Source organism: Ambystoma mexicanum, chromosome 8 (genome assembly GCF_040938575.1).
Source record: "Ambystoma mexicanum isolate Mex_15411 chromosome 8, UKY_AmexF1_1, whole genome shotgun sequence".
NCBI lineage: Eukaryota > Metazoa > Chordata > Amphibia > Caudata > Ambystomatidae > Ambystoma > Ambystoma mexicanum.
Genome location: NC_090929.1, coordinates 1,681,171,702 through 1,681,194,370, shown reverse-complemented (window position 1 = coordinate 1,681,194,370; position 22,669 = coordinate 1,681,171,702). Strand labels below are relative to the sequence as shown.

Sequence of the window (22,669 nt, the reverse complement as noted above, 5' to 3'; positions counted from 1 at the left end):
GAGACAAGCAGTTCATATTCATGGTGGATTCGGGAGCGGAGAAATCATGCATTAGAGAGGGCCGGTTCCCGTTATCTAATAGAACGTTAGAGACGCAGGGGTTCTCTGGGGCTGTAATTGAAGTTCCTTACACAGAGGCATTGGATGTGACAGTGGGGGGCAAAACAGTGAAAGCACCCTTACTGTACTATGAACACTCTCCCATTAATTTGCTGGGGAGAGATCTCTTAAGCAAACTGAATATGACAATATCATTCACAGGGAGCGGTATCGTATGTTCGACGCCAGGCATATGCCCCCTCCGCATATTAGCAGTAATACACGGCCACACAGTTATGGAAGAGATCAGAGGGTTACCAAGAAACGAGGAGATGTTTGTTGAGGGCATGAGAGCATTGGCTCTCATAGTACCAGAACTAAAAAGGATGGATTGGAGGATTCCAGCCGAATTCCTCTTCCGCCCCATAGCAAGCCCCGACACTGCTCTCGGGTCAGTGGTATCGTTGGATTTACACGCAGTACACGTGTCAGCAAACAGAATATGTGTGATTGGCGTTGACATGGAAGGATGTGAGTGGCGGACAGTACTGTGCACAAATGCAAATATCCCACTGAGGGAGCTCTCGGACGAGGAGCTATTTTCAGACACTGAGACAGATGGCGAAATAGTGATGGAACTAGCAATGCCGTGTGACATTGTAGTTACAGCCAGAAAAACTAAAGTTGAATTAATGGCAGTGGCAGGAGCACCACATGCATTTTTTGATGACGACATGAGGTTAGTACCCACTAACATATGGACAAATGGCCCCCATGACGTGGGGTTATTACATGAGGTTCAGCCTGTGGTAATAAAACTGAAACCGGGAGCAATTATACCCCGGGTAAAACAATATCCATTGTCACGCGAAGCAGAAGAAGGGATCAGAGAGACCCTAGATGCACTGCTAGCACAAGGAATAATAGTGCCCTCAAACTCCCCATGCAACACATGCATTTACCCGATTAAAAAGGCGAAGGGAGGTTCATGGAGAATGATACAGGATTTACGCCCACTCAATGATGTGATTCAGAAGGAGTTCCCTTTAGTCCCGAACCCATCAACAATACTGTGCAACATTCCGAAAACGGCATCCCACTTCACAGTTATTGACTTGAAAAATGCATTTTTCTCGATTCCCTTAGCAGAGGAGAGCAGGTACTTAACAGCGTTTACACTAGGGGGGAGGAGGTTCGAACACTGCAGACTACCACAAGGGTATTGCGAGAGCCCAAGCATATTCAACAGGGTACTACGTGAAGATCTGGGGAATCTGTGTGTAGAAAGCACAGTGATTCAGTACGTTGATGATTTATTGATCTGTGCACAAACTGAGGAAGAGTGTAGAAAGGACTCAATAACACTCCTGACATTATTGGCCAATAAAGGGTACAAGGTGGACAAGGGGAAGTTACAATACTGTCTGACCGAGGTCCTATACTTGGGACAGCTGATATCAAAGGATGGCAAGCGGATCATACCAGACAGGGCACAGGCGATTAGAGCAGTTGGGGAGCCCAAAACAGTAAAAGAGATGCAGAAATTTCTGGGTATGTGCAACTATTGCCGAGCATGGATATTGGATTATGCAGCATACACGAGGCCCTTGTTACAGGCACTAAAAGAGGCACAGCAGGAAAACAAACACATAGAATGGACAGAAGAGATGAACACAGCATTTGACTCACTAAAAGAGCTGATATCAAGCGCTCCAGTACTGGCAAATCCAGACTATGGGCGCAAATTCTTCTTATTTTCACACTGCAAAGGAACACTGATGACAGCAGTATTGACACAAAAGACATCGTTAGGGCACAAACCACTGGCTTACTATAGTGGCACCCTAGACGCAGTAATGCAAGGTCATTTCGCGTGCGAGCAATCTCTAGCTGCAGCCGCGTTCGCGATTGAGAAAAGTGCCACGATAGTGATGGGCTGTCCTGTGACACTGTTTGTGGAACACTCACTCTTTGCAATATTAGAGCGATCAAAGAGCACATTGACAACACAACGCGCCACAGCATATGAAATAATACTGTCCAGCGCAAACATCCACATAGTAAGATGTAAAACAGTGAACCCAGCCACATTCATCACAGAGGCGTGCACCGTAGAGGACATGCAAAACCACAACTGCGCTACGTTCACAGGTGACGAAGGTCAGGATCAAGTGATTTTTGAGAATGCCCTGAACGAGGGAGAGGTGTATTTCGTAGACGGGTCAGCATCAATAGATATGGAGACAGGAGAGAAACATGTGGGTATGGCAGTTGTACGATTAGAGGAAGATGAATACGAGACACTAGTGCAACACCGCCTCCCATCCCACTATTCAGCCCAAGCAGCAGAACTAATTGCGCTAATAGAAGCATTGCATGCCGCCAAGGGGTGCGCAGTGACAATATATACCGACTCAGCATACATGACAACGACAGTACACGGCGGGTTGGCACGGTGGGGGCGGAGAGGGTTCCGACGAGCAGATGGAACGCCAGTTCAGCATGCAGAACTATTGAAAGAACTGATTGAGGCTCTGCAAGACCCCACGGCAGTGGCCATTGTAAAATGCCAAGCCCACACCACAAATACAGATTTTATATCTTTGGGGAACGCGGCAGCAGACGCCGCTGCCAAAGAAGCTTCGTATTTACAGAAAGGTGTAGTAGGAGAATACATGTTGCAACACACAGCAAGCCAAGAGGTCCCCACAGGATACAACATGATGCCCACACAGGAAATAATAGAGCTGCAAGAGGGAGCTAGTGCAGAAGAAAAATTGCTGTGGACTAAAAGGGGATGCAGCAAATCGCCGACTGATTTGTTATGGCGACAAAAAAGTTCAGGAAAAGCGGTAATGCCAGTCACATTGTTAGAAATAGCATTTCAACAACTACACTTTCCCGCACATAACGCAAAGCAACACATAATGGCAGAGATACAAGAAGATTGGTTTGCACCTTGCCTCCATGAACATGTCACAAGACTGGCTTTAGAATGCACGACATGTCAGATTTACAACTCAGGTATGACATTGCGCACACTGAGAGGAACGATACCCAAACCAAATGGCCCATTCAGAGAGCTCCACATTGATTATGTAGACATGGGAGAAAGATGTAACGGGGCTCGCTACATGATTGTGGTTGTATGTCCATTTTCGAGATGGGTGGAGGCAGGCCCCTGTGCGCGCCCTGATGCGAAGGGCGCCGCGAAGTTCCTAGTGCGGGAAGTGTTCCCGCGCTGGGGGATTTGCGAAGTTATCCGCTCAGATAACGGCACGCATTTTGTTAATGAACTATTCAAGGAAGTGACTACTCTATTGGGAATAAAGCACAAATTATGTTCAATTTATCATCCTCAAAGTAATGGCGTAGTGGAAAAAATGAACGGTCTGTTAAAAAGCAGATTGTCAAAACTGTGTTTTTCCCTTAAAAAGACCTGGACGTACTGCCTGCCTTTGGCCTTGTTCGAGTTACGAAATCAGCCAAGTAAAGACCACCACTTGTCCCCACATGAGATCGTCACGGGAAGGAGAATGCACACAGCGCATTCACCTCTCCGTGAACGTTCTGATGCACACAGAAGCGCAGTGATATTAGGAGAGGAGTTCACAGAGTACTTGAGAAAACTGACACGGGCAGCGCGCGTAATTGCAAAGCAACTAGCCCCCCCCTCTACAAGAGAGGAGGGGAACACAACAGAAACAGAGACAATGCCTGAAAAACCATTACAACTAATGCCTGGTGACCTTATATATGTCCGAAGTTTTGTGCGAAGGTGGAATGCACCACGTTTCCATGGCCCTTATGAGGTAGTGTTTTGCACACCCACAGCAGTAAAGGTAAAGGGCCTACGATACTGGGTGCATTTGACAGACGTACGCAGAGCTTATAGCGCCGCGGAAGGTGAGGTACAGGACGAGGCACAGACAACTGCGGACAATGAAGTTGTGCAGAATGGATGATGGGAATTTTGTGTGCATTAAGTGTTGAACACTGAACACGAATGGCGCACGACATGCGTACTGAAATGAACATGTGTATATACATATATATATATAATGTTTTACAACTTTTGAAGGTTTTTTGGTCCTTTTTGGGTTTTGGAGAAGTTTTCTTTTTCTCTCTCTCTCTCTCTCTCTCTCTCTCTCTCTCTCTCTCTCTCTCTCTCTCTCTCTCTCTCTCTCTCTCTCTCGACTTTTCTCTTTATGTATGAAATAATGTACTGATAGTAATATTTGTAAAGTCACCTTGTCTGTGGACATACCCCCTCCTTCACCCACTCCCATACTTTGCCGAAAAAATTTCACAACGTTCTAAATATTTACATGCGTGTACTTAATGCACTTTTATGTCTCAAACAGGATTTACTATGGCATCGGATGGGCAGCCTGCAACTAATAGATTTGTTAGATTTAGAGAAATGTTAGTAGATAGATTGACATATTCATACGAATGCGGTTTATCAATGTGTGTTATTGTGTTCTTCATCTCAATATTATGCCTAATGACACATTGGGTGATAGCGTTCATCTCTACTGAGATGAACGAGGGGGGAGGGGGGAGTAACACCACCCTTGCCCCTGGCACGAATTCAATTACAAATATGAATATTAAAGAAGGTGATTTTTTGATCTGGGATGGATCCCGCCTTGTATGGGGTTACTACACTGCACCACCCACTGCTGCCCCGTCACGATCAAAAGATAAAGATATGGAAAATGACACAATGTCCCTACCTGATATATATAACAGCCCCACTACCCTTCCCACCCCGATACAAAACAGCGACTTGTTGTTTATTGAGGAAAATGGAAAAGTAATTACAATGACAGAACACAAGTCCCTATATGAAGAATTGGAAAAGGGGGGAGGGAATGAGAAAGGGGGGCCTATTTTTACACCTATCGAAACTATAAGGTATAGGAGGGGGGAGAGAAGTAGGCGAAGAAGAGAGACAAGCAGGAGGGGGTATGATGAGTATTATGGGTTAGGATTAGACAAGATGGAAGACCCACGACACCCCCACCAAGCAAATAAATGGTATGCAGATATGAGTACAACAGCTAAACAGACAACTAATGAAAGCTGCTATGTCTGTTCGCTCATCCCCCATGCATCAGGTACACCCAAAGTGTTGTTGCCAAGAGAATTGCCCATTGTGGATGCCCAGTGTCTCCTTCATCTCACACTGTGTAGAATAAAGAACACCTTTCAAGCACACGATGTCTCTTTCAAAATAATACAGGACAACAAAACGTGCTATTCAAAAGCGTCTGGAGTGGTCTGTCCTAAAGAACCTTTCTTTGCAATACAAGGGACGCTGTTTTCAGAAAACAAATGGAAAGATGAAGAAGTACTGTGCAAAGCGGAAGCACTGAGAGGTGTCCAACCAGACAAGCTGCGATGGATGGAAAACACGTGCTTACCAATATGGAAAGAACACATCTCTAAACTAACATGGGTAACAGCGATGGAGAAACCCTTCAAGCTACAAAGTGAAATACAAAACGAACTATGTTTCAAGGGAGAAGGAAAAGTGGCAATGGGAACGAACAAAAACTGTAACAAAACTCTCACCATCCCAGACATGAAAAAAGGAACAGCAGCACTAATGGACACGTACTGGGTGTGCGGGAATCAGGCTTACTTGCACCTTCCCCAGGCATGGAGTGGCAGCTGCTCAATGGCCACTTTGCATTCGGCCCTAATGGTGATTCCAGAAAGCCACGTCGACAAAGATAAAAAGACGCAAGGAAACATGAACAAGGACGAGACGTCTCCCACTGCAGAAGCACACCTCTATGTCCTGTCCTCCGGAGGGAAAGAAGAGGAGCTATCACGGAACAAGCGAGCATCAAACTATATATCACAAGCGTCATCCGATTTATTGGCACAGATCCCAGACAGGTATCGCCTGTTCAGCTCCGTGGAAACATTTTTTGCCTCACTGGTTTCAAGTGTCCAAGCAAGAGCAAATGCAAAATGGCTTCAGATCACACGGTGGGAACTGATTCAGCTGGCCAACGACACTGAAGAAGGATTCAACATAATAAAGGTGGAATTACGAGCTCTGCGACTAATGACCATGCAGAACAGGTATGTTCTGGACCTGCTAACAGCAATCGATGGAGGTGTTTGCCGAAAAATAGGAAGTGCGTGCTGCACGTTCGTACCTTCTGAAGACGCAGAAAATGGGTCCCTGTCCCACGTCATTGAAGCAGTCCATAACCTGGGAGAGAAAATGAAGCTGGAAGGTGGGGCTAAAGACAGCTCATGGTTCGACAATATCTTCTCCTGGGTTCCCTCCTGGCTTGGAATGACGATGAAATTATTGATACCGGTTGCGGTGGTCCTCCTCGTGGTGTTCTGCCTGTGCCAGGTGGGCCTTCGATGTTGTGCTAACGCAGTCCCTAACGGTGCGATGATGATGGTGACAATGGGCAACTCTGGTGGTACAATTAAGGCGACACAAGAAGTACATGTACAGACAGGACCGGATAACACTCCCAGATACCAGTTAGTGCCTATGTGCCGTGATAAGTACATAGTAGACAAACTATGGCACACCACTATCAAAGAACCCCGAGATGTGGAACTGGAATGGTATGAGGAGGTCTGGGTAGACTTGGAAGAGACGGGTGACTGTATATATTTAACATGTACCCCAGATGAGTATGCTAGAAGAGGTGAGAGCTTGAGGGGGGTATGCAGAGCCTGGATGCCTAGAAAAGGAACACCTGCATGGGATGACGCAGTGATAGAGGAGCAAGAATGTAGAAGATTAGAAGAGCTAAAGAATTCGTTACTTTAGTAACGAAAGGGGGGAAATGTAGGGGAGGACTGGCCGCGAGGCCCTCCTCACCTGCAGCCTTCTCCCCAGGTGAGGACCATGACTCGGCGGCCGTCCCCTCGTGCCACCCGGGCCCAGGTGGGGGAGGGGTCACCCGCCGACGACATTGCCCACACATATCCGTTCCCTACATATACCCAAATTCAGTTAGGCCTAGAAGCCATCTTGTTTAGCAAACATGGCGTGAGTTCAGCACACTGTAACGAGGCCCCCACCTTTGGAGGACCTTTCATGCATCTCTGCCGCCGCAGTAGCCCTGGTAGATCCGCTGCGAGCGCGTTCCCATGAGAAAGTCGGATATGAGCTAACCCAAGATGCTAACACTGTAACATTATTCTCATCCACAATGTAATATCGCACCCTGCATGACCTGGTCCGCGAGGCCGGGGTGACGGGAAAAAAGCTGAAGCATCACTATCTGAAGAAAGTAGAAAATAATTCAAGTATTGGTATTAACGAACTACCTCGGTTTAAACAGATCATGTAAACTGTGAATAAACCATAAAGATGTAACGTTACATGATACCACCCTAGGTCTGGACTAGTGCTGCTACAACCACAGAGAAAGATGTCGACCAAATGTATAGCCTTTACTTACTCATATATGTTTTCTTAATCACCTAAAGCAGCGAGCATCAATTTCTGTAGGCCATAACCTAGAACGACCTCGTGTAACGTTTAATGTACATAAAATAATCACATCATGTAGTAAATATAATGTTAGGTAACGAAAAGGTACTCGGACCGACTGTATTAAAGAAATGTGTAACAAAATGGAAATATATATGTGTGTTTAAATAACATCAAAATAAGGCGGAACGTTATAAAAGTTCTGCATTTAAAAGTTAGCAACGCACGAGGAAAAAACCTTTGTGAGTATATGCAAGGCCATTCTCCCTCCCACCCTGCCAAGCCTGCCAGATAAGGAAGCTAAGGCCTGTGCCGCGCTCCCTCACCTCCCCCAACCAAGCTGGAGCCGCTTCAGAGAGTCAGAGGCCCCGGTACCGCACCCAAGGCCACAGCCCACCACCTGTGTTATTTACAGCACGGTAATAAACCCACGTTTTGAATCCACTGATCTACCAGCACCCTCTCGTAAAGTCCACAACCCTCCCCCTAGACCACCCCAAGAACGACCCCCATCACTGGGACAAGACACAGAGACCCATTTATATAATAACTTCTAACGCGGCAGACAGGCATGTACCAGTCGGCTCAGGCCCCAAAACTCAGCCCCTCGACCTAAAATACCGGTCAATAGGACACAGGTAAATCTCACCCTAACCGACAATCACCGGACCTCTCAAGAGGTGCATTCCTCATGCGTTGCGTTTATTGTATAAGACAAACTGCCGAGCGATTTATTGATGAACTTAGATGTCGTTTCTTGAATAACTGCAGTGTGCATGGCCTAGGGCAAACGAGTCAGGAGAGGTATTCATCTTTGTCACAGGCTGCCCCAGCATACCAACACCGCTCGGATGACCTCAAGCTGGCCTGCCAGGCCCAACCCAACCCACGAGGCTGACCAGTGACGTCCTCACGCCAAGACCAACCACGCTGCAGCAACACCTATAGTTAGTCGACGCCACCCAATCCCAATTAACTTGTGCCCCCTATAGTGTGTAGGTTCTGATGACGTTTTTTGTATTAGAAATACGCCTGTCTTTGCTATTGTCAGACAGAGCGCTCTCGGAGGTTGCAGAGTTCTTTGCATGCCCTATTCTTTGGATAAACTCCCACTTACGCTCACCCGCACTCTGTCTTGGCCTTATTCCCACTACGGGAGAGTCCCTTATTGTCTCTCATTGCGGGGAGGATCGTGCTGAAATTGGGGGCGCTTCCTTTCAGGTTTCTGCCTAACAGGCACCAGTTGACCTTCAAAATATAATTAATCAACATTCCCAACACTACGATTGGAGGCTCTCCATATACTTGTTATCCCTACTTTCAGATCTACATATCGAGGCGATTGTAGATTCACAATTGCTGCTCTTTGACTTTGGAACTCACTGCCCCTATCTATCAGGCATATAGACAACTACCTGCCATTCCGCAAAGCACTGAAATCATAGCTTTTTTTGCTGACACACATCTGCACGGTTGGTAAATGATCAGTCATATACAGCGCCTTAATACAGCTCAGACTGTATGTGTTTTTTAAATTATTATTATTAGGCAATTTATTGAGCGTGGACATAGCTTCGAGAAGCAACAGCGTCCTTTACAATAATAGAGGGAAGAACAAGATGAGTGCTTTGCAGATACAAATTCAAAATCAAAAGAAAAGGAAGAATCAAATGAAGGAAGAGAGAGCATTGCAAACTGGAAGGTTACAACAAATAGCTCAGAAGCTGTACGAGAATTCCAAGTGAAAACCGTACTATGGGCAGGAGAGGGGATTACAAGCAGTAAAGAACATCAATCGAAGGCTTGCATAGCATAGCTATAACCAGGCAAGGGACGCAGAAAGAAGATTTTCGGGCTAAAGGGAGACCACAACAGGCTGGGAAGAGAACACCTAGATCAGCCAAGCATGGTAGATAGAGGATGTAGCATTCCAAGCTAATCAGAACGCATCACATTCAGCAGGTGGCACTGCATGCATCCGATAACATCACCTGCAATAGAGAGCATCACAGATAGGACAGAGAATCTCATACAGAAGAGAGCATGACAGGCTGAGCTTACACATCAGTAATCAGATAAGAGAGGTGGAAGCATGGCAGGTAACAGGGGACGGTACAGCCTGAAGAGAGGGCATAGGAGGTGTCACAGAGTATCACAGGGTGTAAGGCAATAGCAAGGCTTGGAAACAAGGGCCTGTGTTGCACATGAATGTGAAGCAACGGAGCCAGATTCCCTGGGGCCATGGGAAGACAAGTGCCACCCTGTGGATACAAGAAGCAGAGGATGCTCGGTCAGATGTAAAATACTCATAAGAAGAGATATGGTAATTTATACTCACTCCTGGAACAAGGATTGAAACTGCAGCACAGCAGCGGAAGCTAGGACTCCCACAACATTCTCTTGGTCCACCTGGACCTCGCTAAAGTATAGGTTCCTCAATGCAAGTGAAAACCCTTCAACCAGAGAAAAGAAGGAAAGAAACTGTTACATATTGGAGCAAGAACCAGACAGTAGTAATTTCAAAAACAAATCAGTCCCAGAAAGAAGAGACAACCAGCAATTCCAGGCCATGCATGCAACTCTGGGAAGGTGAAAATCATACAAAACACCTTCTACAATTCCCACACTGCTGTGGGGGCTAAGCAGTAACTTTTCACTGGCAGTGCAACCAATATACACAAACATGGATCACTTGCCATCAATTGTAGGGATTCTTTTCACCAAGTGCTTCAGGTTGGCGGGGTGTCACAATTGGATACAAATGTAAGTTAGCTACATAGCACCTTGTTGTCTCCATTTCAAGTCCTTTTGACCTTTTGACTGACATCCTCCTCCTACTCAACCTCCGTCTAAATAAGAGCATTGAGACAAACATGTTCTTCCCATCTAGTCTGAGGTAATCTCCTCTGTTATTTCACACGTTCCCTCTTCAAGCTCTTACTCTCTATGCCAAGGTATGTTCCTTTCTCAAGGGAGCACCAGAGAAAGCTTCAGGGTTAGAATGAGGCAAGAAATAATCTGATTTTGGTCACCAAACAAATGTAGCCCATACTCACAAGGCAGAGTTTGTGACCTTTCACTGAAATCTGAAAGGAATGCGTGGGAGGTGGGGCACTTAAAAACTTGTTGGCCCATTATCACTGCTTAAAGCTGTCGTGTGTCTTCTGACCCCCCAAAGAGGACAGACACATCAGTTTATAGAGACCAACTGATACACATCTATGGAAATAGTGTTGCTAGTCACCACCTGGTGGTTGACAGTGGTAATAGTTCAAAATGCTTTGAAATTGCTCTCTTACCCTGTGGAACACCCAGCTATTAGGGAGAATTATCAATATGTGCTAATTTCCCTTACCTTTTGAGACCCCCAGCAAATTTGCTGGATTTCTAAGATTTGATTTTTTCTACCTGGGAAGGATGTGAGCCTTTTTTCCCACTCTACCATGTATTTTGTGTGTTTTACTTTTGTGTTCTTTGGTTATGTAGTTTTAAAACAACTCCAGTGGCATCATATTTTTCTGTGTGTCACACAGCACCTTCAGTGCAGTGGCACAGGGATGTCTTTCAGACTTACCAAGGTTTAAATACGTTCTCTGGGACTGACTACCGTCTCCCAGAGCCTGTAAAGTTAAATTGACTTTACTAGTCTCTTTAAATTTACTGACCCAGCACACCCTATCTTCCTATGGAGTGCTGGGGGGTTTGCTTAGCTTCCCCTGAGTCAAAACACTCATGTAACAGTAAAATGTTACCCTTTCCTACTTTAAATAGCTGGTGGCAGTGGTTTAGATCAAACTACCATGATTTTTCCCGACCTCTAACAATGGTAGCTAAAAATCAGGTCAGCGATGTTTTCAATATGGCGCCCAAGACCTATCTGTAAAAACAGACTCCAGTCATCTTTTGTCACCATTTCTTTTAGGATAGCTCATTCTTGTGTTTGTCTCTGTGCGCCAAACCAGGTTTGGTCCCTTTTTTCATTGGCCTTTGGCAGGCTTCAGTGCTGAAGCCCTCCTCTGGCGCCAGGGTGTCTGGGGTGGACAGCATGTGCGGGAGGTGCCCGAAACTCCCTGTGCTTAGTCTCCTAGGAGACCTGAATGCACTATGGCATGATTGGCCGTCTGGCTGTCCGGCAAGGACAGCCACCCTGCTGTGTGAGTGACAGCCAGGCTGGAATGAATGGGGAAAACTGTTTAAAAGTAGGTCTCTGGGTCTTGGAAAGCAGAGTCGACCACTGGAACGAAAGAACCGAAGACGAGCTGAAGGAAGAGAACTGCTGCAACTCCTGGACGACCGGTGAAGCCCTGCTGCAGGTCCGAATTGCCTGAAACTCCATCGACAGAGAAGCCCTTCAAGGTTAACTTCTTCCCTTGAGTTTGGTGGGAACCAACCAACTTGCAAGCCACCTGGACACCGTCCCCATCTGGTTGAATTTTCATCAGAGTGCTGTTGAAAACCAGATAGCCAGAGGGAAGGAAACCAGCTTGTGGACTTTAAGGCACTCACACCTTAAACCAACGTCTTGCTACAGCTTTTGGCCTTGTAGGGGAGGACTGGCCGCGAGGCCCTCCTCACCTGCAGCCTTCTCCCCAGGTGAGGACCATGACTCGGTGGCCGTCCCCTCATGCCACCCGGGCCCAGGTGGAGGAGGGGTCACCCGCCGACGACATTGCCCACACATATCCGTTCCCTGCATATACCAAAATTCAGTTAGGCCTAGAAGCCATCTTGTTTAGCAAACATGGCGTGAGTTCAGCACACTGTAACGAGGCCCCCACCTTTGGAGGGCCTTTCACGCATCTCCGCCGCCGCAGTAACCCTGGTAGATCCGCTGCGAGCGCGTTCCCATGAGAAAGTCGGGTATGAGCTAACCCGAGATGCTAACACTGTAACATTTTATCGTTCACAATGTAATATTGCACCCCGCATGACCTGGTCCGCGAGGCCGGGGTGACGGGAAAAAAGCTGAAGCATCACTATCTGAAGAAAGTAGAAAATAATTCAAGTATTGGTATTAACGAACTACCTCTGTTTAAACAGATCCTGTAAACTGTGAATAAACCATAAAGATGTAACGTTACATGACACCACCCCAGGTCTGGACTAGTGCTGCTATAACCACAGAGAAAGATGTCGACCCAATGTATAGCCTTTATCTGTATAAGTGTTCTTACAATTTTATGTAGAAACCTGAACTCATATATGTTTTCTTAATCACCTGAAGCAGCGAGCATCGATTTCTGTAGGCCATAACCTAGAACTACCTCGTGTAACGTCTAATGTACATAAAATAATCACACCATGTAGTAAATATAATGTTAGGTAACGAAAAGGTACTCGGACCGACTGTATTAAAGAAATGAGTAACGAAATTGATATATATATATGTGTGTTTAAATAACATCAAAATAAGGCGGAACATTATAAAAGTTCTGCATTCAAAAGTTAGCAACCCACGAGGAAAAAACCTTTGTGAATATATGCAAGGCCATTCTCCCTCCCACCCTACCAAGTCTGCCAGATAAAGAAGCTAAGGCCTGTGCCGCGCTCCCTCACCTCCCCCAACCAAGCTGGAGCCGCTTCAGAGAGTCAGAGGCCCCGGTACCGCACCCAAGGCCACAGCCCGCCACCTGTGTTATTTACAGCACGGTAATAAACCCACGTTTGAATCCACTGATCTACCAGCACCCTCTCGTAAATTCCACAACCCTCCCCCTAGACCACCCCAAGAATCATGACCCCGTGCAAAGATGACCCCCATCACTGGGACAAGACACAGAGACCCCTTTATATAATAACTTCTAACGCGGCAGACAGACATGTATCATTCGGCTCAGGCCCCAGAGCCCAGCCCCTCGACCTAAAATACCGGTCAATAGGACACAGGTAAATCTCACCCCAACCGACAACCACCGGACCTCTCACGAGGTGCATTCCTCATGTGTTGCGTTTATTTTATAAGACAAACTGCTGAGCGATTTATTGATGAACTTAGATGTCGTTTCTTGAATAACTGCAGTGTGCATGGCCTAGGGCAAACGAGTCAGGAAAGGTATTCATCTTTGTCACAGGCTGCCCCAGCATACCAACACCGCTCGGATGACCTCAAGCTGGCCTGCCAGGCCCAACCCAACCCACGAGGCTGACCAGTGACGTCCTCACGCCAAGACCAACCACGCTGCAGCAACACCTATAGTTAGTCGACGCCACCCAATCCCAATTAACTTGTGCCCCCTATAGTGTGTAGGTTCTGATGACGTTTTTTGTATTAGAAATACGCCTGTCTTTGCTATTGTCAGACAGAGCGCTCTCGGAGGTTGCAGAGTTCTTTGCATGCTCTATTCTTTGGATAAACTCCCACTTACGCTCACCCGCACTCTGTCTTGGTCTTATTCCCACTACGGGAGAGTCCCTTATTGTCTCTCATTGCGGGGAGGATCGTGCTGAAATTGGGGGCGCTTCCTTTCAGTGGTGACCCCGATAGCGTGATACCTCCAAATTATTTTTCCTAACTCCTTTTTAACGACCCCCTTGTGGCACGAGAATCTCCGGTCGAGAAGGGATACGCACGGTGAGCCGGCTCCGGGTGGCTGCCCGCCAACGGCGACCGGCACAATAAGAAGTGCGCACTCAATGAGAAAGGGTACGGGATCCCGATTGGAAAAAAATCCCCTTTGAGTGCCGCTCGCCGGAGCCAGGGGCTGACCGTTGAGTTACCGGTGACACTGCCTGGACGGACCCAGTTTCGGAGACTATCGGTTCAAGACGGGCACGTGAGTACTGAGTGCGAGCGACCGTAAAGGGGAAGGGAGGGGAAATTGTGCACAGAAGAACGGGGACAGGTAGAGGAGAAGAATAACGGGGGTCTACTAAAGACGGGTCTTAAAACTTTCTTTATCTTTTCTTTGCATATGGCCATTAGGAGTAAGAAATAAGTGAAGTGGTAGAAGTGACGGAAACCTAGCTCCGAAAGGGGGTGGAAGGCGGCGCCGCATAGTGCTATCTAAACTAGTACTGGGAATATATGAAGAAGTAAGAAATAAGTTATTGGTGTCTGGCAAAGGGAGACACCGGGAATATTTTTTAGTGATTGCTACTCTCTCTATTTCTTTTTTCCATTCCACGGGGCAGGGGGAGAAAGCGAAAAGGGTATAAGGTAAATATGCTTGTAGAAGAACTATAAAATAGGGAGCACATTGGTAGGATTGGGGATTAAGTAGTGGCACGTACAGACGTGAACATAGTAACATTAGCAGAAAAACAGGGACAGCTGGCCAGGGAGGAAAGGGAGGAAAAAAAAAAAAAAAAGACGAGGTGTGAGTGGAAAAGCATTGTGAAGGGTGCGCGCACCGTGTGAGTGCTGGAGACGAGCGGTTGACCGCGAGGTGGTGCTAGAGAGTGTTGACCATAACTAGTACTTGACCAGTTGCAAGCGGAATCATATGAGAGTGTATGGGAATGGGAAGGGGATGAGCTATGGTGAGTGAGGAAGAATTTGCGCAGTGAATAAAAGTTGGGTGATAATTTTTTGAGACGTCCGCCCTTGTCTGTGCCATAAAGGTATACATACACAAACCTACACCTAACTAAAAGTAAAGAAGGTGGACACGGCTGTGTTAGTGATTTAGAGGATGGGGGCCGAAACTCCCTTGTCACATATTTGTAAGAGCTTACCGGGATACGCTGAACGAATAAATAAATATCATGATCAATGGGTAACAGAATTGAAAGGGGAGGGTCTGCCCCAGATTTGGCCAGAGGGAGGGTCTTTTGATAAAAGCGTTCTTGATATGGTACGAGCATGCATTAGCCTCAAGTATAAGGGGAAACAATGGCAAAATAGGAAGGAGATATTAGACCTCTGGAGATTGTTTGAGGAAGTACCCCCACCCAAAGCTCCGGCACCAAATATTGATCTACCTTCCACCACAGATAATCCACTGATGATTCCAAGAGAGGAAAAGGAACAGCCAAGTACAGAACAACCTGCGGAGGTGATTAGTTTGTACCCGATATTACCTAAACCAGCCCCCGCAGCAGGATATAGCGATCCTACTTATGTGCCTCCCCCCACAACTGGTACACCACAAAGACCAACAGCCCCCCCGCCATACGAAAGCACCAGAGAGCGCGCCCAGGGACGCACACAGAGGGTGGATATAGAAAAGCTAACGAGTGACTTAGAGTCGAGGCTTACTGTGGCAAGGGATGAACTCTCAAGAATAAAAGACATATGTGAGCGCACGGCGTGCGCCCCTACACAATCAGGACGCACGTCTAGAGCGTCAAGCGAAAGTAGACAAATTGAGGAAGGATGGAAAAAGGGGGAAATACTGTTCAGAATTGAAGAAGAGCCGACACGAATAATAGAGATAGGAGCAGTAGAAGGGAGCATTGGTGATGTATCACGAGAGAGAGGGATCAGAGAGGACTTGTTATGTGATGTCAGAGGAGGGTTGGATGAGAGTGATAGGTTGAGTATGGCAGTGGGAGGGGAAAGCGAGGAAGTGGACGGTGCATGTTCGCTAGGGACTATAGACGACGAATGGATGGGACGACTAAGAAATAGGGTGGGGAAGATGGCGTCATTGGAGTCAGCAGCGACTAAGGAAAGGGAGGGTGCAACTGCAAAAGGGAAGTTACAACTTCCATTGATACACAGAGGGGGGGGGAGACCAAACTATATACCATGGGCTCAGATGGATAAGGCTAATTTAATGAAATTATTGCCCCAACTGTCAGGAGGGGCGAGCAAGTGGATATATGCATTTGAGAAACATACCGCCGGCATACCGTTGGCAGTAGGCGATGTGAAAAGCCTACTAGTAACCGCAGTAGGAGATCAAGCGGACAGAGTATGGGCTAAGGCTGGTTTCCCGGCCGTGACGTTGGACTGTGACCGCCATGATGGGGCTTCCTTTAATACGGTACGAGCAAGGGTGTGGGACGCACTGCGGGAGACATTCCCAGATACCCCCGATTTACAGTCAGTAATGCAATGTACAATGAATGACGGGGAGGATGCTATGGATTACATTCTCCGGGTGCAGGAGATGTGGAGAGCGGAAACGGGCACGCCCTGGCACCAATCCACATCTCTATTTTATTTTATCATTAAGAGAGGGCTCCCAAAAGAGGTGCAGAAGGCACTCGATAAAATAGCGGGCGTTGAGGCAAAGGGGTGGCCAGAGATCCAAAGTATAATAGTGCACCATTGCAAAAGGATCAGAGAGAGAGAGAGGGAAGTCGCACAGAAAAGGTTGGCAGACGAGGCGAAGTTGGTACAATCAAAACTGGTGAAGGTTGCAGCAGCGGTAGCAGGGCTCCCACTCATGAGGGAGGGAGACGAAGGAGAGGAGGGGCAAATAGCAATACAAGGAAGAATAGCAGCAAATTGGGCAGGACAAGGACAACGACAGTGGACTGAGCAGGAGCAGAACGGAGGTCCAACGTGGCAAGAGTGGGCCCCAAGAGGGGGAAGAGGTGGGTACAGGGGCCGAAGAGGAGGACAAGGGTATGGAGGAATGGGAGGAAATGGGTGGCAGGGTCCCAGAGGTCCACAGGGGAGCTGCTGGAATTGTGGGAGATGGGGGCACTACTCAAGAGAGTGCAGGAGCAGACAAAACAACGGGTTCCAGGAGACAGAACAGTACGGTCACCCCCACCCAGGGAGCCCCTACGGCCTCCCTATGGGACAATACCAACAACCAGAAAATGTAGGACAAAGAAGTAACGCACAACTACACGGACATCAGTACAGAACACAAAACCACCCACAGAATAATGACAATATGCAATACACGCCAGGTAACACTTTCGCCACAGTAGCTAACGGAGCGCCTGCTCCCGCACCTTACAGCGGGGTGTCAGTAGTTTCGGGGAACATTTTTGATCAAGGGGGGGCAATGAGACACCCCGCATAGGACAGCCCACAGAGAGCACTTGCGTGTCCAGTACTATCTACGACCCACAATGCATCAGAGGAACCATTGATAGGAGCGCAGATAGGAGACAAGCAGTTCATATTCATGGTGGATTCGGGAGCGGAGAAATCATGCATTAGAGAGGGCCGGTTCCCGCTATCTAATAGAACGTTAGAGACGCAGGGGTTCTCTGGGGCTGTAATTGAAGTTCCTTACACAGAGGCATTGGATGTGACAGTGGGGGGTAAAACAGTGAAAGCACCCTTACTGTACTATGAACACTCTCCCATTAATTTGCTGGGGAGAGATCTCTTAAGCAAACTAAATATGACAATATCATTCACAGGGAGCGGTATCGTATGTTCGACGCCAGGCATATGCCCCCTCCGCATATTAGCAGTAATACACGGCCACACAATCATGCAAGAGATCAGAGGGGTACCAAGAAACGAGGAGATGTTTGTTGAAGGCATGAGAACACTGGCTCTCATAGTACCAGAACTAAAAAGGATGGATTGGAGGATTCCAGCCGAATTCCTCTTCCGCCCCATAGCAAGCCCCGACACTGCTCCCGGGTCAGTGCTATCGTTGGATTTACACGCAGTACACGTGTCAGCAAACAGAATATGTGTGATTGGCGTTGACATGGAAGGATGTGAGTGGCGGACAGTACTGTGTACAAATGCAAATATCCCACTGAGGGAGCTCTCGGACGAGGAGCTATTTTCTGACACTGAGACAGATGGCGAAATAGTGATGGAACTAGCTATGCCGTGCGACATTGTAGTTACAGCCAGAAAAACTCAAGTTGAATTAATGGCAGTAGTAGGAGCACCACATGCATTTTTTGATGACGACATGGGGTTAGTACCCACTAACATATGGACAAATGGCCCCCATGATGTGGGGTTATTACATGGGGTTCAGCCTGTGGTAATAAAACTGAAACCAGGAGCAATTCTACCCCGGGTAAAACAATATCCATTGTCACGCGAAGCAGAAGAAGGGATCAGAGAGACACTAGATGCACTGCTAGCACAAGGAATAATAGTGCCCTCAAACTCCCCATGCAACACATGCATTTACCCGATTAAAAAGGCGAAGGGAGGTTCATGGAGGATGATACAGGATTTACGCCCACTCAATGATGTAATTCAGAAGGAGTTCCCTTTAGTTCCGAACCCGGCGACAATACTGTGCAACATTCCGAAAACGGCATCCCACTTCACAGTTATTGACTTAAAAAATGCATTTTTTTCGATTCCCTTAGCAGAAGAGAGCAGGTACTTAACAGCGTTTACACTAGGGGGGAGGAGGTTCGAACACTGCAGACTACCACAAGGATATTGCGAGAGCCCAAGCATATTCAACAGGGTACTACATGAAGATCTGGGGAATTTGTCTGTAGAAAGCACAGTGATTCAGTACGTTGATGATTTATTGATTTGTGCACAAACTGAGGAAGAGTGCAGAAAGGACTCAATAACACTCCTGACATTATTGGCCAACAAAGGGTACAAGGTGGACAAGGGGAAGTTACAATACTGTCTGACAGAGGTCCTATACTTGGGACAGCTGATATCAAAGGATGGCAAGCGGATCATACCAGACAGGGCACAGGCGATTAGAGCAGTTGGGGAGCCCAAAACAGTAAAAGAGATGCAGAAATTTCTGGGTATGTGCAACTATTGCCGAGCATGGATATTGGATTATGCAGCATACACAAGGCCCTTGTTACAGGCACTAAAAGAGGCACAGCAGGAAAACAAACACATAGAATGGACAGAAGAGATGAACACAGCATTTAACTCACTAAAAGAGCTGATATCAAGCGCTCCAGTACTAGCAAATCCAGATTATGGGCGCGAATTCTTCTTATTTTCACACTGCAAAGGAACACTGATGACAGCAGTATTGACACAAAAGACATCGTTAGGGCACAAACCACTGGCTTACTATAGTGGCACCCTAGACGCAGTAATGCAAGGTCATTTCGCGTGCGAGCAATCCCTAGCTGCAGCCGCGTTCGCGATTGAGAAAAGTGCCACGATAGTGATGGGCTGTCCTGTGACACTGTTTGTGGAACACTCACTCTTTGCAATATTAGAGCGATCAAAGAGCACATTGACGACACAGCGCGCCACAGCATATGAAATAATACTGTCCAGCGCAAACATCCACATAGTAAGATGTAAAACAGTGAACCCGGCCACATTCATCACAGAGGTGTGCACCGTAGAGGACATGCAGAATCACAACTGCGCTACGTACACAGGTGACGAAGGTCAGGATCAAGTGATTTTTGAGAATGCCCTGAACGAGGGAGAGGTGTATTTCGTGGACGGGTCAGCATCAATAGACATGGAGACAGGAGAGAAACATGTGGGTATGGCAGTTGTACGATTAGAGGAAGATGAATACGAGACACTAGTGCAACACCGCCTCCCATCACACTATTCAGCCCAAGCAGCAGAACTAATAGCGCTAATAGAAGCATTGCATGCCGCCAAGGGGTGCGCAGTGACAATATATACCGACTCAGCATACATGACAACAACAGTACACGGCGGGTTGGCACGGTGGGGGCGGAGAGGGTTTCGACGAGCAGATGGAACGCCAGTTCAGCATGCAGAATTATTGAAAGAACTGATTGAGGCCCTGCAAGACCCCACGGCAGTGGCCATCGTAAAATGCCAAGCCCACACCACAAATACTGATTTTATATCTTTGGGGAACGCGGCAGCAGACGCCGCTGCCAAAGAAGCTTCGTATTTACAGAAAGGTGTAGTAGGAGAGTACATGTTGCACCACACAGCAAGCCAAGAGGTCCCCACAGGATACAACATGATGCCCACACAGGAAATAATAGAGCTGCAAGAGGGAGCTAGTGCGGAAGAAAAATTGCTGTGGACTAAAAGGGGATGCGGCAAATCGCCGACTGATTTATTGTGGCGACAAAAAAGTTCAGGAAAAGCGGTAATGCCAGTCACATTGTTAGAAATAGCATTTCAACAACTACACTTTCCCGCACATAATGCAAAGCAACACATAATGGCGGACATACAAGAAGATTGGTTTGCACCTTGCCTCCATGAACACATCACAAGGCTGACTTTAGAATGCACGACATGTCAGATTTACAACTCAGGTATGACACTGCGCACACTGAGAGGAACGATACCAAAACCAACTGGCCCATTCAGAGAGCTCCACATTGATTATGTAGACATGGGAGAAAGATGTAACGGGGCTCGCTACATGATTGTGGTTGTATGTCCATTTTCAAGGTGGGTGGAGGCAGGCCCCTGTGCGCGCCCTGATGCGAAGGGCGCCGCGAAATTCCTAGTGCGGGAAGTGTTCCCGCGCTGGGGGATTTGCGAAGTTATTCGCTCAGACAACGGCACGCATTTTGTTAATGAACTATTCAAAGAAGTGACTACCCTATTGGGAATAAAGCACAAATTATGTTCGATTTATCATCCTCAAAGTAATGGCGTAGTGGAAAAGATGAACGGTCTGTTAAAAAGCAGATTGTCAAAACTGTGTTTTTCCCTTAAAAAGACCTGGATGTACTGCCTGCCTTTGGCCCTGTTTGAGTTACGAAACCAACCAAGTAAAGACCACCATTTGTCCCCGCATGAGATCGTCACGGGGAGAAGAATGCACACAGCGCATTCGCCTCTCCGTGAACGTTCTGATGCACACAGAAGTGCAGCGATATTGGGAGAGGAGTTCACAGAGTACTTGAAAAAACTGACACGGGCAGCACGCGTAATTGCGAAGCAACTAGCCCCCCCCTCTACAAGAGAGGAGGGGAACACAACAGAAACAGAGACACTGCCTGAAAAACCATTACAACTAATGCCTGGTGACCTTATATATGTCAGAAGTTTTGTGCGAAGGTGGAATGCACCACGTTTCCATGGCCCTTATGAGGTAGTGTTTTGCACACCCACAGCAGTAAAGGTGAAGGGCCTACGATACTGGGTGCATTTGACAGACGTACGCAGAGCTTATAGCGCCGTGGAAGGTGAGGTACAGGACGAGGCACAGGCAACTGCGGACAATGAAGTTGTGCAGAATGAATGATGGGAATTTTGTGTGCATTAAGTGATGAACTTTGAACGCGACTGGCGCACGACAAAGTGTACTGAAATAAATATGTGTATATATATATATGTATAATTTTTTACAACTTTCGAAAGTTTTTGTGGGGTTTTTTTGGTTTTGGAGAAGTTTTTTTTTTCTCTCGACTTTCCTCTTTATATATGAAATAATGTACGGATAGCAATGATTGTAAAGTTACCTTGTCTGTGGACACACCCCCTCCCTCACCCACTCCCATACTTTGCCGAAAAAATGTCACAACGTTAAAAATGTTTACATGCTTGTACTTAATGAACTTTTATGTTTTAAACAGGATTTACTATGGCATCGAATGGGCAGCCTGCAACTAATAGATTTGTTAGATTTAGAGAAATGTTAGCAGATAGATTGACATATTCATACGAATGCGGTTTATCAATGTGTGTTATTGTGTTTTTCATCTCAATATTTTGCCTAGTGACACATTGGGTCATAGCGTTCATCTCTACCGAGATGAACGAGGGGGGAGGAGGGAGTAACACCACCCTTGCCCCTGGCACGAATTCAATTACAAGTATGAATATTAAAGAAGGTGATTTTTTGGTCTGGGATGGATCACGCCTTGTATGGGGTTACTACACTGCACCACCCACTGTTGCCCCGTCACAATCAAGAGATAAAAATATGAAAAATGACACAATGTCCCTACCTGAAATATATAACAGCCCCACTACCCTTCCCGTCCCGATACAAAACAGCGATTTGTTGTTTATTGAGGAAAATGGAAAAGTAATTACGATGACAGAACACAAGTTCCTATATGAAGAATTGGAAAAGGGGGGAGGGAATGAGAAAGGGGGGCCTATTCTTTCACCTATCGAAACTAAAAGATATAGGAGGGGGGAGAGAAGTAGGCGAAGAAGAGAGACAAGCAGGAGGGGGTATGATGAGTATTATGGGTTAGGATTAGACAAGATGGAAGACCCACGACACCCCCACCAAGCAAATAAATGGTATGCAGATATGAGTACAACAGCTAAACAGACAACCAATGAAAGCTGCTATGTCTGTTCGCTCATCCCCCATGCATCAGGTACACCCAAAGTGTTGTTGCCAAGAGAATTGCCCATTGTGGATG

At 46.9% G+C, this 22,669-nt stretch overlaps 1 protein-coding gene across 1 annotated transcript in view; it reads right to left on the bottom strand.

Annotated features, from left to right (window-relative positions):
- The window catches only part of BTBD16 (BTB domain containing 16), a 1,066,677-nt gene that overhangs the window by 608,726 nt on the left and 435,282 nt on the right, over positions 1-22,669 (bottom strand). The window contains exon 9 of the mRNA XM_069611979.1: positions 9,861-9,975. Within this exon, the coding sequence (XP_069468080.1) occupies positions 9,861-9,975 (115 nt within the window). The remainder of the gene's footprint in view (positions 1-9,860; positions 9,976-22,669) is intronic.